General features: G+C 53.5%; 4 protein-coding genes across 4 annotated transcripts; all 4 read right to left on the reverse strand.

The window, feature by feature from the left end:
• Positions 1-921: 921 nt before the first annotated feature.
• On the reverse strand, positions 922-1,936 carry LMH87_007529 (uncharacterized protein; the record flags this gene model as incomplete). The annotated part of the gene is made up of 6 exons (XM_056196696.1): positions 922-1,023; positions 1,075-1,088; positions 1,426-1,439; positions 1,500-1,542; positions 1,604-1,814; positions 1,874-1,936. 6 exons carry the CDS (start codon positions 1,934-1,936, stop codon positions 922-924), a joined length of 447 nt encoding a protein of 148 aa, XP_056057575.1.
• Positions 1,937-8,514: 6,578 nt separating this feature from the next.
• On the reverse strand, positions 8,515-9,085 carry LMH87_007530 (uncharacterized protein; the record flags this gene model as incomplete). Its single annotated transcript, XM_056197853.1, has 2 exons — positions 8,515-8,848; positions 8,943-9,085. The coding sequence occupies 2 exons, from the start codon at positions 9,083-9,085 to the stop codon at positions 8,515-8,517; spliced, it is 477 nt and encodes a 158-aa protein (XP_056057576.1).
• Positions 9,086-11,029: 1,944 nt separating this feature from the next.
• LMH87_007531 (uncharacterized protein) lies at positions 11,030-11,956 on the reverse strand (the record flags this gene model as incomplete). The annotated part of the gene is made up of 4 exons (XM_056199022.1): positions 11,030-11,060; positions 11,514-11,676; positions 11,769-11,868; positions 11,939-11,956. 4 exons carry the CDS (start codon positions 11,954-11,956, stop codon positions 11,030-11,032), a joined length of 312 nt encoding a protein of 103 aa, XP_056057577.1.
• A 1,361-nt stretch (positions 11,957-13,317) lies between these two features.
• On the reverse strand, positions 13,318-14,455 carry LMH87_007532 (uncharacterized protein; the record flags this gene model as incomplete). The annotated part of the gene is made up of 2 exons (XM_056200196.1): positions 13,318-13,347; positions 13,445-14,455. The coding sequence occupies 2 exons, from the start codon at positions 14,453-14,455 to the stop codon at positions 13,318-13,320; spliced, it is 1,041 nt and encodes a 346-aa protein (XP_056057578.1).
• Between the last annotated feature and the right edge of the window lie 2,217 nt (positions 14,456-16,672).

Genomic DNA, 16,672 nt, shown 5'->3' on the forward strand with positions numbered 1-16,672 from the left:
AGAGTCCCAGGACGGCACAGCCCTGCCAAAGTCTCTACCTGATGGAGATTCATTGCCATAGCGCATGTTGTGTATGGCTGGAAAGTGCTGTAGAGCTTCCACAAGCTGCCATTTCACCACACCTCTCTCTACTAAGTTACGTACCCACGGCTTTAGCACCGATGGAACGCCAACGACGCATGCCCGCGTCAAATGGCATGCGGGAGACACTCGCCATTACAGTCCATCAACCAATTTATTTCCAGAGATCTTGTCCGACTAAAGCTCGCCGGCGTAATCGGGAACATTGAGTCTATTGGCGCGTCGGAACTGCAGCGGCTGGGCAGAATGCGCAACTGACAATGGTCGTGGACAAAGTAGCCTAACCATTTCGATTTGCGGTGATATCACCTCCCGAAATTAGGTTGGATCTTCCACAAAGGTCGAACCGATCAGCCCGCAATCTGCCTCGAGACTGTTACCGACTGCTCTTCGCCCAAGGATACATTGACTTTGGTGGATCAGGTCATCATCTACCCGCGTCAAGCTCCACAAAATGGGAGAGTCTCTAAGCAGTTACTGGTAGAAGGTCACGAATGGTGAACTGTACCATGGGCATTAAAATTCCACAATAACTATGTGTGTTTACTCCGTGAGCTGCGTAGCTTGAATCCTGTCCGTTGCTGCGAGGGTGCTCCATCTACTGATTGTTTTAGGCAAATGCGCACAGACCACCAGCGCATAAGCCGTCAGATTCAATGTCGCGGCTGCTATGCTTTTTAATCAAAGTTGACGGTTAGAGTCGAGAATGCTTGAAAGAAAGCCCAATATGTCCACCTTCAACTTCTATTACGTGCAGGCCATGCTTTTAGGTCATCTTGCAACAATGCACGGGTGAGTCTGTCGTGAGCATGGCCGAGCCAGGCAGTTGGCGGCCAAGAATCAGAGCACTAAACGTGGCAATGGCAAAGGTCTCGACACTCGAGCTACAGTGCCGTTATTGGAGGTACTGTGCTGTACCATCATGTTGCGGCCACTGATAGCCTGCCACAGTTTTAGTAGAAGGTCAGTTTCGGATTAGTGTATTCGAAATACCCTTGCCTCACCCCCTATCCCAGACCAAAAAAGTGGCTGCCTTGCTGTGGGCGTGGCTTCACACGAGGCTGCCAGCACCAACTCAACTTCCACTACTTTTATGACTGGGCACGCAGCCTCTACTGGATACGCTCTTTAGCGCAGAGATCTGATGTAACAGGCTAACCCACAGCAACCGAGCCCGCCGGCAGACCACTGTGTCATCGTCTTTACCAAAAACCCCCCCAGTGGCAGGGAAGAAGCCGCTGCTGTCCGTATTGATCTAACCAGAAACCTGTTTGTTCGAAGCATGATACTGTTCCAACACAAGTCTGCCTGGTCGACGAGCCTGGCTATTTAAATGGTTGTCACCGAATAGTGCATCACTACAGCGGGCAAAAGTAAGCTGTGGTGGTAAACAAGCGCTGTTGGTACAGGCACGCTACAAGCAACCTCGAGAGCCATGCAGCTCGCCATGTCCGTCTAATCCTTCAGCAATGGCGCCGTCAAAATAGAGTACTTAGTAGAATAAGAACCGCGATCAGTGTACCACCAAGTCCACAAGCATAGATTCCAGCCGTTAGCGCATTTTCAATGCTACCAGTTCGAGCAGCCATGATTGCAGCAACGAATGCCCTGCTAAGCATCGCCAAGCCGATGAGCATGAAAACGTATCGCGCGTTCCAACCCTTGACCAGGAGAAATGCGGAAATTGATCTCCCGTACGAAGAGGCAGCGTCGCTAAATTTGTCGTATTGCAACTGTTTGAGGTCAAGATTAAAAAATGGGAAATCTTTTGTGGCATGAAATAGGAACTCACTCGGATCTTCACCCCGAGCGGCTGTGAGTCGCTTCGGACCGTCCCAGTTTCGGCTCCGTCCATGGTAACAGATCCTAACAAACGGACCAGATAGCACGACTTAGAACGGGCAAGTGGTAAGGTCGAGGTAAGAAAATAGTTGTGTAAAAAAAATAGGCCAGGATTTCGGTTAATCTTCGTCGAGCAATGGTACATCACGTGTATGCAGCAAAAGGAACATGTGTAGCTAGCGGAAAGAAGGCTGTGCATCACGCCAGCCTCCTGTAATGTGTGGGGCTGCATAGGCCTTGAAGTCCGCCTTGAAGTCCGCCTTGGAGTCCGCTTTAAGTTTGCCTTCGAGTCTGCCTTGACATTGCAAGTCAGCCAACTCAGTGACGACAGGCAGAGCCAGGTTGAGTCTACGGCAGTGGTGGAAACAGGGCATAGGTCCGAAGTCGAGGAGCTCGTGGCCAAAGAGTCAGCACAGCGAAAAGCATCTATCAGTCGTCACAAACGACGCAACAGGTACCGTACTAGTAGCAAACTGTGTTTCCTCTCACTTAATCTACAAACTATGGCGATACTTCTACGTTCGTTAGCGGATTTCGGGCTTTGCCATGCCGAGCTAGCCGTTTCTAGTCCGATGGCAGCTTCCTTTCTCCCACTTGTTCGTGTGGCCCTCGAACTGGTAGGTGGCTAGTGGCTTCCCTTCAGAAGCCGTAAGGCCAATCGTTCCCGGTAATCCGGCTGCGCTTAACAAGTTAATAAAATGATGCGCTATTTACTATGTTTTAACGATTGGAGCTTGCGAGAGAAAAGCGTTTGATGGACCGAAAAATCAGTCTGCCCACGTATTAAATATTGTCCCTAATACAGTGCATCCTGGGATGATCGTATTCTAGCCTGTACGGGTCGGTTGGAGCTTCGGGTTTGGGTTTGATTATGTGCTGGCTGGCTACATACCCCTGGGGGCAGCCAAAGCCAGACCCTGACACAAGGCTGGCACGCTAGATACCCCCAAGGGTATACCCCCAAGGGTATCCTCAGCCTCAGCATATGAGCCAAGACACATATAGCTTGGATAGCTACTACGTACATACCCTCGGGGGTAGCGAAAGCCGAACAAGCCTGAGTCAAGGCCTTTAGGCTATCTAGCCAGATACCCCCGGGGGTATCGCTCAGCCACCAGCCACGTAGTTTTCTTGTTCCCACTTTTCCATTATTACCAGTAGGACGGTACCCAGGCACTCGAGGCCCTCTCAGCTGGCGATTGAATGATGAACAACGGCCCAAGCAGCGATAACTGCTTGAACATCGTACCACCTCACTGTAGGACTTTCCTTTTGTACGCGGAAACCCGTGGACGAGCCTCACAGGATAACAAAGCTGCACCACAGCACAGCGGCTCTCCACCGACGGAAGCGGCGCTCCCAGCACAAGCTATTCCCTGAGCAGAACAGTCTTGTCTCGATGCATGTGCTGCTGCTGTTATAGGAGGGCTTTCACTCGGGTCATGGAGTTGTTGCGAAACCCCTGGCGAGAACGTGGGTACACCTTGTCGGATCTACCGAGGAATTTCCCTATCGCCGTCTCTGGGTCGGGTGCTAGCCGAACCCGGAGATGACCAGGGATCTTCCTGCAGTAGAAAACGTGGATAGCTGACTTCTGGTGCCCGCGAGGACACTCCAGCGTCGCCTGCCCTGGTGGAATCCCTCGTGGTATTCCGCAAAGTCGCCGTGCTATGACCGCGCTGTCAGAGATAGCCGAGCACGCGGCAGGGAAAGCTGAGTTTCGGGAGTTTCTTCAGCTCAGCGCCAAGGCCGAGCTTCAGATACTCCGTTTTTTAAACCGACGCCCACCAGGCTTGATGATCAATTGTTATCCGCTTCTTCAAACTGTCTTTTCCTATACGAGACAGATGGCACGTGTTTGCTGTGGGGAGCGTAGCGCTATGCTTTGCAAGTTGGTCCGCCAGCTCGTTACAGTTGAAAATGTGATTCTTCAAGTGTACTTCTTCTCTATCTAGAGAGATCAGATAGACCTCTTTATAGGTATAAGCAAGCTGCTTGCAGCTTGCTTTTGTTGCGTTGTGACACTACTGATACATTGTGATGTTTGATACCTTGATAATTGCTTTTGGTAGCTTCAGCCTCTGTATCAGAGCTGCTGACGTCACCTGCCGTTCGGAAACAACTGTTACCGAAGATGCGGGTGTGTCCGGGGGGCCATTTGACTGAGATCACTGTTACAGCCTTGTCTTTGGTGAGCCTCTTTCCAGTCCTTCTACTTGTACGTTGTCAGAGGGCCTCTGTGGGATGAGTCTTGGTCGCTCGACCTTGGGAGTGCGGGATGAAGTCCGTAGGAGCCTCGAATGCCGCAGCGCCATTCGTTCTGCGATGAGTGGTTTCTCATCCAACGCGACTTCTCTCTGCGACTGTCGCAGCCGTCTGCTGATTGGGTGCGCTTTATCCAGTGTAACCTATCGTATCGCGAAGCGTTCCTGGATATGTCGAAGCAGGACGCTCGCGGGCGGGATGCCGGCTTCTTTCCAGAGAAATTCTAGAGGTGTAGTCTTCCACGTAGGTAGAATCATTTTGCACGCGGGGTTTAGCACGCGTTGTATCTTGCCGAGGTTTGTCTTCGAGATGTGGTTTCTTTTGAAGCGTGAATTGCTTGTGTCAGAGCTGGGCAGCCAGGCGTCTAATCCGTGGAATAGGATTGGCATAGCCACAGCCCATGCGACTCGACGGGCCGCTATTGCCGCCATGCCTCGCACGGTATTGTTCATGGCTCGGAGGTGATTTATTACCCTGCGAGCCTTCTGCGTCCACTCCTAGATATGGTGGTTGAAGGTGAGTTTCTTGTCTAGCCAGATGCCGAGCCACCGCGTAGATAGCGCTGCCCGTATCTCTTTGTCGCCGTAGTAAATGATAGGAGATTAGTTGTGATCTGCTTTGCGTCTAGAAAAATGCATGACTTCTGTCTTTTCTAGGTCAAAGTAGATTACCTCTCCACTTCCCCAGGATTCCATGGCTGCGATGGCCTCCTTTGCTCGCCTCGCAGTGTCCTCCAGCGAGTCTCCGATAAAGAGCGTCGCCGTTTCGTCCGCGTATCCGTATCTCTGGGCAGCGCCGGAGAGGAAGTAGATTGCCGCTGTGATCAGGATATAGAGTATCGGGGAGATGGGGGAGCCTTGAGGCAGGCCGCATCGTAACCTCGCGCTTGGTGTGGTCGCGTCTTGGAAACGCACGCTGGCTAATCTATCAAGCAGGAAACTGGCTATCCATCGGATCAAGAAGTCTGGCCACCCCTGTTGTCGAAGGCGAAAGATCATGCGGTTGCGGAGGATTGCATCGAAAGCGCCCACGCCATCCTCCGTAACTAGAGTTGCCACTTGGCCGGCTGCGAGGGCTTTCTCTATATCGTAGATCGGGGAAACCACGATGTCTACGGCGGACCGCTTCGGGAGCGCGCCAGCCTGGTTCGGATGAAGGATGCCATATTTGATGGTGGCGTATGCCATTCTTCCTGCGATCACCCGTTCTAAACCTTTGCTGAGGCAGGAAAGGAGTGTTATCGGTTGCCATGTGGACACCTTACTGAGGTCCGCTTCTTGAGCTTCGGATCATGATAACCTCCACAGTCTTGAAGACGCTGGGATGATGACCGAGCCGTAGGCAGGCATTGTATAGTGTCGTGACTGGCCGGGCAATATGTGGCCAGGCTGCCTGCAGCATTCTGGTCGTGATTTCGTCTGAGCCGGGCGTTGTGTTTCCTGTGTGTAAGACAGCCTTCTCGGCCTCCTTGGTCGAGATGGTTCTTGCAAATGGGATCTCCCTGGTAGGGTTAACAGATGGTTGCCATCTATCGGCGATGTTGTCTGACGTGCCGCGGCGTTCCAGTTTCTCTTTCCGTAGCGCCATGGTCTTCTCCACGTCAGTAGAGCAGGTCATGTCGCCCAACTGGGTCGGCGGGGGTTGGAGTCGTTGTCGCGGTCTCATCCATCTGGTGAGTTTGTATACGCCTTCCGCCGTAGTTACTTAATCGCGAGTATTGCGCTAGAATCTCTACCTTGTGCGTCTTATTACGGCAGAATCTGACCCTGGTCCGTTGCACTTCCTCTTCTCTTTGGTTCGCGTGGATGCGTCGTGTAATACGAAGGTCGTTGTGTGCGTCTTTGCACTCCTGGTTCCACCATGGACAGCTTCGGGCGCGGCGACCGCGGCTAAGCCTGCCACATGTCTTGGCAGAGTTCTGGAGGATCTTTTGGAGTCGTTTGGCCGTGTCCTCGATCTGCGCTTCTGAGTCTATGTCGGTAGGTAGTGATTTACCGCCTTGCCTACATGGTCTCTAAAAGCCTTGTGTAGTGGAGAGATCTTGTCGCGAGATGGACTTCCACCGTGGCAGACGCTTCTGGTATGTTCGAAAAAACCAGATCGATTGTGCTTCCTTTTGTCTTACGTTTGCCTATGGTTGTAGCTTCGTCGGGTTCGTTTAACAGGTGAAGGTCGTGTCTTTCTGTCCATTCGTGGATGCGATTCCCATCTTGTGAAGCTGGTCGATCCGCCTGCCAGGATCTGTGGAAGGCGTTCACATCGCTGGCAACTACACAGATTTCTGGTGGAGACCATTCCTCTAGCAGTGTGCTCTCAGCCTCTGGCCTATTGTAAAGGTTGAGAATAGTAATTCTGTTCATTCTTACTAACAGAACGTCTCTGTGTTTCGTTGGTATGATCTGTTCAGCTTGGATCTTGTGGTCAATTTTGACATACCTCATCACGCGGGGGCGTGTGTCGTTGTTATGCCAAGAGTCGAGCGGACTAATACAAAGAAAGCCTGAATGATACTGGGTGCGGCAAAGCTTTTCTGCTTGTTGTATGGCGTGCTTGGTTCTTGTAGGATCACAACGTTGTAGCCCTCCAAAAACGCAAGCTGCAGGGCGGCGCTGTGTGGTTCTTGTCCCTTGTCCACGTTTGCCTGAAAGATTTTGATTGTCACCGGTTGGGGATTGGTTCGTCTTTTGTTAATCATGCGCGGACAAGTCGTCATTCGACGTTTCTGTGGCGACTGGTCCCGTCGCCGAGCTTCCTGCGGTGGGCTGCTCGGGGGAGGGTGTCGGGGGGATGTTCGGACGAGGATCTCTTGTTCTGCCGGAGCATCACTAGAAGGGTTCGTGGTTCTCGGAAGGGATGATTTGTCGGGCCATATCTGCGCTGATGTACTTCTTTTTTTTTTAAAATCGTCGGCCTTGATGCAAGCTGCACCCTGATTCCTTTTGTCATTGGGGCTCCCGTTCCTTGTGTGAGTGTTGTGCGTGCAACGTTCTTCGGGTTGACAGCGGGCTGCTCCTCATGCGGGTGGTTCTGTTCTGTGTCTGCGTCGTCGTCGTTGTCTTCGTTCTCGTCCACGCTACTTTCACTTTCGTACTCTCCTTCAGTTGTCTCGTGTTCCGCAGTATTCCCAGTTTCATTTTCCCCTCTTCCCAACTGTTCTTGGCTATCCGGTACTCCTTCAGCCCTTCCTGGCTCGGCATCTTCTTCCATAATCCCCTCATTGTTCTGTGCTTGTTCTTGTTCGGTGTCTCTCATATCCTCGTCTCCCTCGAGAGCGGGGAGGCAGTCCTCCTGTGGTGTCGTGGTGACGTCTTCCTCGGTCGTGTCCGCCATCTCTGTATCGACTTCGTCCACGTTTCTGTTTGCTGTGGCCTCGTTGTTGTGCACTTGTGGGTTTTCCAGTGGCTGGGTCATCACTTCTATGTTCGGTCGACTATAGCCGTCTGCTCCAAGTCTCCTCGTGTGGATTTTTCTGAGACTTGGAGAGTTTGTGTTAAGTGTCACCAACTCTCTCGGGTCGTGCGTAGCGCTGTCCAAAGTCTTCGTGGTGGGGGTCGTGGCAGTTGGTACATCTCGGGATTGTCTGGCAGTTTTCAGTGTCGTGCTCGGTGTGGCTGACGCCGCAGGTTCTGCGCGACTTCGTCGCCGTGCACTGCACGGGCGAGTGGAATTGCCAGCAGTTCTGGCATTGCACGAGTCGTTGGAGCTTTGTTATGAGGAACGCGTACGCTCCTAGGCCAAGGAGTCTAAAGGTGCCTCGTACGGGCTTGTCGAACGATATAATCAGAGTTGTCTTTGTTGATTCACTGCTGGGTTTGATTGAGCGGCGCCACTGCACAGGAGTTTGGCCTGTCTGGGCTACAATTTCTTCGCTAACAGTTGAGTTGAAGTCAAGGATGGTCTCATCATATGAGCGTAGTTCACTTGGAAAATCTTTGATCAGGTATGTGAACCATGTCACTTGTTTCTCTGCTATGGTAAGGTCCACATTTGGTCCCCATCGCTCTTGTGACTCCAGTATCTTCTTCTGGATCTCTTTATTGCTGCTACAACCGACCAACCTGTATTTGTCTTTGTGATGTTCTAGACATCATTGGCACTGAGCGTAAGGTTCTCGAAAATGGCAGATCGGGTTTGGAAGGGTTGCTTCTCGAAGAAGCTGGATCCCTCTTTAAGGCGAAGCAAAATTCGGCGGTCTGTGTAGTTGCTGGCGGTAGTGGGCTGCCTGCGGGCAGGAGCGACGTCGTGTGCACATCGCCCGGGGCTTGACGCGCCGCCGCTTTGGTGACGTCTGCGAAGCTCACTGTTTTTGGGCGGAGCAGCTGATTCTCAGATTGGCGGCCTGGCCGTTGGCTCCTGTCTGACTGGTAGATTCATCAGTGGGGGATCATCGTTGCATCCTGCAGTGTCTCCAGAGTGGAGGAACTGATTCCAGTGGTGGAGCAGGGACCTGGTGAAGTCGTTGGCAACGGCGTGGGCGTAGCTATGGTCGAATTTTCTTGCGCAAGCGGCCATGGATTCCGCAAAAGTGCGTAACACATCGGCTCGGGTTGTCATGCGTTCTTTCTCTTTGGCGATAATTCTGCGTGTCTCGGATTCCAGGTCTAAGGCATCGAGTGTGTCGACAATTCCGTCTTCGTCGGCTTCTTCGTCGGCGAGGATCCTGTAATAATTGGCGTTAGGGTTGGTGTCTCTCCTGGGGTGTCGGCGTTGGCGGCCAGTTCTGGCGGCGCTCGTCGGGCGTCGCGCTGGGCTACTGCTGTGCAAAAAGGGGCGGATTGTTAACTACTGGAGCGGCGCCTCTCATGAGCTCTGTCTGGGCGTCATAATGGAAGCCTTGCAAGAACTGTCGGCGGCCCCTCGCTCCGGTCGCGGGCGTAGACGACTGGACAATCGCCATATGTTTCGCTGGGTGCTTCTTTCTACTGGTAATACGTTTGCGTGGCCTGAAATTTCATCTACAAAGGTGGGTACCCGTGTAGATGGAAGAGGAAGGTTGGGGATCGCCGTCTGCTTGATTTGATTTGATTTGATTTGATTTGACTATTACGTCCGTTGGCGCCCTAGTGTAGGCTTTTGGACGTGCTATCGAGCTATCAACAGACTTGTCGTTACATGACCGCACCCACTTAGTAGGTTTCCACAGAACGCGACAAGTCGCGCTCATGCTCTCAACGGAATACCTCCGGGGAATTCCTCCATATAACCGTCCTCCAGCTGTAGCAGTTTCGCGCCCAATGGCATATATCTGTCTCAGTCGATACCCGTCAGCGGGATCACGACGATGTTTTCTATGTGCTTCCTGGACTCCTCCAGCTAGAATTCTCTCACAGGAAGAGGGGAAAAAACCTATGCTATAGTATAGCTCGGGAAAACCCTCAAAAGCCAGAGATGATTCGCAGGAAGCGTGTTTCCACCCGAGGGCGGATGTTTGTCCGTTATCGCTACCCGTCAGCGGGATCACGACGATGTTGGCCGGATGATCGCGTGTGCAACCGCGGGTCCGTCAACAACTTTTGTCGCTTGGTCTTGATACGGGGACCAACGGGAGCCCTATTGTCATCGGAAGGTAGCATGCTACCAAGTAAGGTGAGAAAGATAAATCCCCCTCGTGGTGACCTCGTCGAGCCTGTCGTGTCTGAGAAGGCTGCCGGGCAAGACATCGTGGCTCAAGAGGAATAGAAACTCCCCAAAATTCGTCCTTTTTGTGGCTGCCGTGGCTGCCGCGGCGGCGACGGCCTTTGCCATCAAAACCGCGAGACTCTAGGCAAGGGAGAGTTGAAATAGCAGACCCTCATCCTCATCGAGGCCTGGCAAACCCGACGAGGTCTATTGGCGAGACGCGCAGCTCAAGAGGAATATGAACTCTCCAAAAATTCTTCCTTTTTGTGGCTGTTATGGCTCTGCTAGCCATGCCATCAAAACTGCGGGCCTCTAGGCCTGCAAAAGCCCCACCACTAACAGCTGCTAACAGCTGCAAAAGTGGAAGAGTTTTTACAGGGGAGAGTTGGATCGCCGTCTGCAGTAGTAGTAGTAGTAGTAGTGTATTTTTCGTCCAGCGGCCGTAGGCCGCTCAGGTCCCCTAATAAGAGGCACAGGACGTGCTGGGCTAGTTGTCTGTCTATGGATCTATCAACATTACATATGATTGGTTGGGTTAGAGTTATGGTGGGGCTACCTGGGTTAGCTCAACCCCATCACGTTCTCTCCAACGTAAACAAACCACCATCCAGCATGGCATCAGCTCAAAGGCACCCACGTTCAGACCCTTCGCCTGTCAACGGGCTATGGGATATGCGAAAAGGGTCGCAAGAGTCGCCGGTTTTGTGGTGGGACCAGGCGAGAACCCTCTTCAGGGGCTGCATAGGCGGCCGGAAAAGGGGGAGAAGCCAGCCAGTCATAGGATGCTGCTACATCCTATGTCTGGTCAGGTCCAAGAGAAAGAGAGAAAAGAAAGAGAAGAAAGAGAAGAAAGAAGAGAGTGGAGAGAAAAGAGAGTGTTTGAAGGCACTTAGCTGCGCCTATTCCAGGTGTTTGTTTAGTGGCGTCGGCAGATTGTGCCGAAGAAGCCGGATGTGGCTGCCAGGTCGATGAACTTGCGAAAGTCCTGACCTATGGTATGTGGTATTGTCGCGTTTGGCGATGGAGCCAGTCTTAGCCGTTTGTCTGGTGGTATCTTTCTACAGAAGAAGATGTGACTTGGGGTCTTCCGGCGCCCGCATGAGCAGGTCAGCCTCGCGTCGTCGTGGTGAAATCTCTCATGGTAGTCAGCAAAGTCACCGTGGTGTGATCTTGCTGCTAGCAGGTTATGCAGAGCTGCCCTAGGGAGCTGTAGCTCCGGCGGTCATTTATTTGATGCCTGAAGGTTAAGCTGCCTGTACCGTTCTGGTACGGAGTCACGCCACCAGGTGGCAAACACGTCTTTGGGGTGCTGTCTCGCGATCTTGCGTAGAAATGCCAAGGTCGGGGTAGCATCTGGAGGCGCAGGCAGAGAGGATCCTGACTTTGCTAATGCGTCGGCCTCCTCATTGCCTGGTATCTTCGTATGGCCGGGTATCCAGCGCACCTGTATTGCACCGTGCGCCAGTGCAAGGGCCTGGAATTCAAGAAATACGGCTTGCGATGAGTCTGACGCGGTTCCGTGCAGGCAGGTTGCAGCTGCAAGATTGTCCAAGCAGACGATGATTTCCTGCGTCGCCGCCTCGGCGATGTTCAAGGCAGCCTTGAGTCCTTCGAGGGCACCGACTGCCTCGGCGTCGAACACTTCGGCAGGTCCTAAGCGGCCAGAGCCTCTTATGATGGAGCAGTTTTGTCTATGGACAGTATACCCATAGCCTGCTGATCCGCTCTCAGACAGGGAGCCATCCGAGTAGACGACTAGCGTGGATGGGGGTGTAGAACAGAGCCAACGGCGAAACTCGGCTGCTGACTCTTCTTTTGAGGAAGTCTGTAGGTTGCCCTTGTGATGTTCAAGTCGCGGTGCTAGTAGCACTGGTCGGTCGCATCGTGGGAGGAGTTGATCAGTTCTGCGCAGTCTTGTGGGGAACTGCCTCAGGTCTTGCTGGTATCTGCGTTTGACGTACGGATTGATTGGTCGATGGGGCAGCCGCGTCGTGCGTTGCACCAACGGGTGTGATTTATCGAGCGCCTTGAGACGCGCGGCGAACCTGAGTTGTCGCGCTTCTAGGAGCAGGTTAATTGGAGGTATGCCACTCTCTCGGTGCAGTATCGCAACCGGTGTCGTCTTCCATACCGGCAGGATAGCTCTCATTGCACTGTTCAAGGTTTTTGCCATCCTTCGAAGTAGGTGCTGGATCCTGGTTGGGATGGTGCGGTCTGGTCTTGACCATCTAGGGCGCGTCTTGCCTGGGTACCAAGTCTCGGCGCCATACAGTAGAACCGGTTCGACGCAGGCCATGACGGCTGCTCGTACTGCGCTTGGCGTTGGGCCATGTTGTGTGTTGGTAAGCCGTCTAAGGTGGTTTGCCACTGCTTGCGCCTTGGCCGCCCATTTTTCGACATGAGGTTTGAAACTGAGGTTGCGGTCTAGCCAGATCCCTAGCCAGCGCATGGCGACGTCAGGGTACTTTTCCGCATTTCCGTGCTGTACTGGCGGAGGTGCTGCCAGGCGGCGTTTTGAGAAGTGCATGACTTCTGTCTTGTCAGGGTCGAAGGAGACGCCATTGTCAGTTCCCCACAGTAGCATTTCTTCGACGCAAGCGGACGCTGCGGAAGATGTTTCTTCTATCGAGCGTCCTGTGCACAGGATGGCGGTGTCATCCGCATAGCCGAATCGACCGCTTTGATTCCGTAGCTTGTATATGGGCTCTGTGTAGAGTAAGAAGAGAACGGGCGACGCCGGTGACCCTTGGGGGAGGCCACACTGCAGTGGTGAGCTAGGTGTGGTGATGTCTTGGTATCGTACGCGGGCTGACCTGTCCTTCATGAAGGATCCGACCCAGAGTGCGAGGTGTTCCGGCCAACCTTGCTGGCGAAGTCGCAAGATGAGCCTGTTGCGCATGACTGTGTCGAAAGCACCTTGTATGTCCATCGTCACCAGTGTGGCTACTTTTCCTTGGGCAAATGCCTCCTCAATGTCATGGATTAGTGCAGCCACCAGGTCTACTGCCGATCTCTTGGGCAGGGCTCCTGCTTGTTGTGGGTGGAGGACGCCATGGTAGACAGATGCCCAAGCCAGACGCCGCGCAATAAGCCGTTCAAGGCCCTTGCCAAGGCATGACAGGAGTGAAATGGGTCTCCAGGCCCTGGCTGTCGACAGATCTCGCCGGCCAGGTTTAGGGATCATCACAACTTCTGCTTCTCGGAAGGGTGTTGGGTGATGGCCTATGGTAAGGCACCCTTCGTAGAGTCTACGGATGTATGGTCCGATGGCGTGCCACACTGCCTGTAGCAGCTTGACAGTTATGTTATCAGCGCCGGGTGAGGTGTTTCCTGTCCGGATAGTACAATCCCGTGCTTCCTCTAGTGTGACTGTCTTGGAGAAGGGAATAGATTGAGTTGGTGTGACGGGAATCCAGGGGTCTGCGATGTCGTCTGACGTGGCGCGGCGTTCTAAGGTCGCGCGACGTAGGGCGTCGGCTTTGTCCCGCTGAGATTCGTAGACGACGTCACCTACTTGCAGGGGCGGTGCTTGAAATTGGCCTGGTGACTTGAGCCAGCGTACGGCCTTGTATACCGAAGCGCTGTCGGTGAACCCGTCAATGAGTGTACGCCAGTACCGCCTCTTTGCCTGTCTTACTACGCGTTGGAAGTCGCGTTCAGCGGTCTGTATCTCGTGATCAAAGCCAGCAGTATACAGCTGTAGAGTAGCTCGGTACTCCTGGTGTGCTTTCGCGCAGTCCTCGGTCCACCAAGGCGCATTTTTGGTTCCTTTACGGGAAACCCGTCCTGCGGCTTGGGCGGCGGATTGCAGTAGCTTGGTGAGACTGTCCGCCAAGTTGTCCAACTCGGTCGGAGTGGAAGCTTCGTCAGGAAGTAGCGCGATTCCATTCTCAACTAATTCTGTGAAGCGCTTGATCTCGCTTTCAGAAGTCACTCGTATCTTCTTCGGTTGGAAGGGAACGGGTGAGACTTCAGGTAGCGTGATGCTAAGAGTGAAGTGATCTGAGCTTGTGGCAAGATGGTCCTCAACTGTGACGTCTGCTAAAGGTATGTTTGTAAAGGCAAGGTCGATAGTGTTGCCATAGGAGTTGGTCGGGACATCAATTGTGTTTAAAAGATCCAGATTGTTTGCCTCGGCCCAAGCAGCAACATCTTTTCCACCGTGCAAGGTGTTGCCGGTCTGCCAGGTATGGTGCCGGGCATTGAAGTCTCCCGCCACTAGGCATCGAGGCGGGATGTGCCAGGACAGGAGTATATTGAGTGCTTCATTGGTGCTAGGCTGGCGGTAGAAGTTGACAATAATTATGTCGTTAATTGTGGTCCAGAGGATGTCGCGCGTTGGCGCAGGTCGCTGCTGGTCTGCCCGAAGAGAGTCGTCTCGTCGAACGTATGTCATAACCCTAGGTCGGGTGTCGTTGGCTTCCCAGCTACTGACAGGAGCAAACGTGTCGTAGGCTGGGTGTGTCTTGGTGAGACAGCGTGAGTTTCTGATTGCTGTCCATGGTTCTTGCAGTAGAACCACGTCGTACTTTTCTGCGTCGGCTAGTGCAAGCGCGCAGTCGTGGGTTGGGGCGATCTTGGCTACATTTGCCTGAAAGATCCTAAGACCTCTCTGTCTTCTAGTTCCCCGGTATGGTTGTCTGCTCATGGAGAAGCGATAGTGGCGCGTCGGCGGCGCTTCTTAGGCGAAGCTTGTCTTACCATGGGTTCTTCATCTTCAGCGGCGACCATGATGTATGAGGCTGCCGGGCTAGGTGCTGAGGTAGTAGTGCGCTCGGAGAGCCCATCCACCTCTTTCTCCTTTTGGTGTCTCACTTGTGGTGCTGGTGGTGTCTCTGCTGGGGCGATGCTGTCCCCGGTTTCAGCCTGGGCCAGTGTCACTGGCGCGGACTGTTGTTCCATCTGCGGGTCTGCTGCTGCATCTGAACTTTCTGTTGCTGTTGTGGGCGCCGTGGAGGCGCCCGACTGATGTTTGTTCTGTTGGTGGTACATTTGTGCTCCGAGTCGTCTGACGAGGGATCGCTCCTCCACGGTGAGACGGCGGAGCATGCCGTGCGTTCTCTTAGGTCGGGCCGGGCATGTAGGCACATCCGCCACGTGGGGCCCGAGGCAGTTGATGCATTGTTCTGGAGCAACGCATTCTTCGTCGGAGTGTCCGGGTTGGCCGCATCTTTTACAGCGTGGTGTGCGCTGGCAGTCACGGCGGGGGTGGTATCCCCAGCATGTCTCGCATTGGTTAGGTGGGTTGGATTTCTTCCGGAACCTGGCTGGCTTGCTGCACCCAAAGAGCTTCCATGGTCTGCTAGGCTGTTCGAGGAATGATACAGTGAGGGTTTGTGTGAAAGGGTCGCCAGAGTCGTTGCGGCTAGGCTGAACTCTGACTGGACTAAGCCCTGTTTGACAGAGTATGTCTTCTCTAGCGGCAGTCACGTAGTCCAGTTCCTTGCCTTGTAAGTCGGTGAGTCTACGAGGACACTCTGGTACTATGTACGTGAACCATTTCTGTGCCTTTTCAATAGCAGTCGCTCCTAGCTCCTCGGACCATTCGCAATGACGCTTCATGAGTAGGTCATGAGTGGCTTGATCTGTTGGGTGAATAGCCCATCCAGTGGCTATTTTCGAGACGCGTGGGATCTTTTGCTGGTCAATACCAACTTTCTTAGCAACGTGGCCGCGGATGGCGACGCCACTATGGCTCCTGGCTGAAGCATCATTCGGGAGCCGGATGAATACTCGGAGGTCGTCCTTGGGTGCGGCCGGGTGCGGCCGTTGTCCCTGGCGACTACTTTGCTGTGGCGGCACGAGTGGGGTCGCAATGTTTTGACCCCCGGAGGCGGAGGGCTGATGTGTCGCGCTGTCGGTGACGATGCTGCTGTATGTTGGCGCGGTTGGGACGGGGGCGGATTTGGCATCACGAAGTGCTTGGCTCCAGAATTCAATAAAGCTGTTCGCGAAGTGCTCTGCGAAGTGGCGTTCCGGTCCAGAGGTGAATTGTTTCAGGGACTCTTCAAGGGAGCTCACGCAGGCTCTAAACACAGCGACTTTGGCTTCGTAAGCTTTCACCTGTTCCTGTTCGAGTCTGTTGGCTTGTTCCGCTACCGAGACTGGCTCGGGAGCAGTTAGCGATGGGATCTCCGGCGTGACAAAGCGGTTGCGGTGCTGTGCTCCTTCCTTAGCGACAGCGAATGGGATAGGTAAAAGGGGCGACGAGGGCGTGTGCGTCGCGCGAGTGAGTCGTCTAGGTGGTGCATCGATGGGAGAATTCACAATCGCTGCACTGTTGCGTAGAAGGGCAGCGCGTGCACCTCGGGCTAAGTTCGCGGGAGTATGAACTCCAAGATCAAAGGGATCTGGAGCATTCAACGGGTTGGTCGTGGCTGGTGCCATCGCCGCCGCCGAGGCTGCGCAGTGCGCAGAAAACAGAAGTTGAGAGCAGTGTTAAGAAAATTGGTGATATTAGCCCTACTTTCTTAACAGGACGTGCCAAGAAAGTGGATCGCCGTCTGCGCTCGTCGGGCTCGACGGTCTAGGGTAGGTTGCAAACGCGCCATGATTTTGCAGAAGTCTAAACTTGAGGCAAATCACAACTCGCTATCGAGTTCGCTATCGTACCCGAAAGCAATATCTCGCTATATGGGTCTCCCGGGTCTACGCGAGTAATAGTGTCTGGTTCGAAGGGGGTTTCCGAGACACTGCGACGTCTGTAAAGTTTGCCAGTCGGCAGAACCCAAAAGCCAGTATAATCGAGAGAACTGGTATTGTGCATCCCTTATTGCCAATAGAGGTCTGTCCTTATAACGTCACGAAGCATAAGTTTCGCCTTGGAGTTGGTAAAGTATGCCAATATTATTACTATTGAACCGAT

Source organism: Akanthomyces muscarius (genome assembly GCF_028009165.1).
Source record: "Akanthomyces muscarius strain Ve6 chromosome Unknown contig_10, whole genome shotgun sequence".
Classification (NCBI taxonomy): Eukaryota; Fungi; Ascomycota; class Sordariomycetes; order Hypocreales; family Cordycipitaceae; genus Akanthomyces; species Akanthomyces muscarius.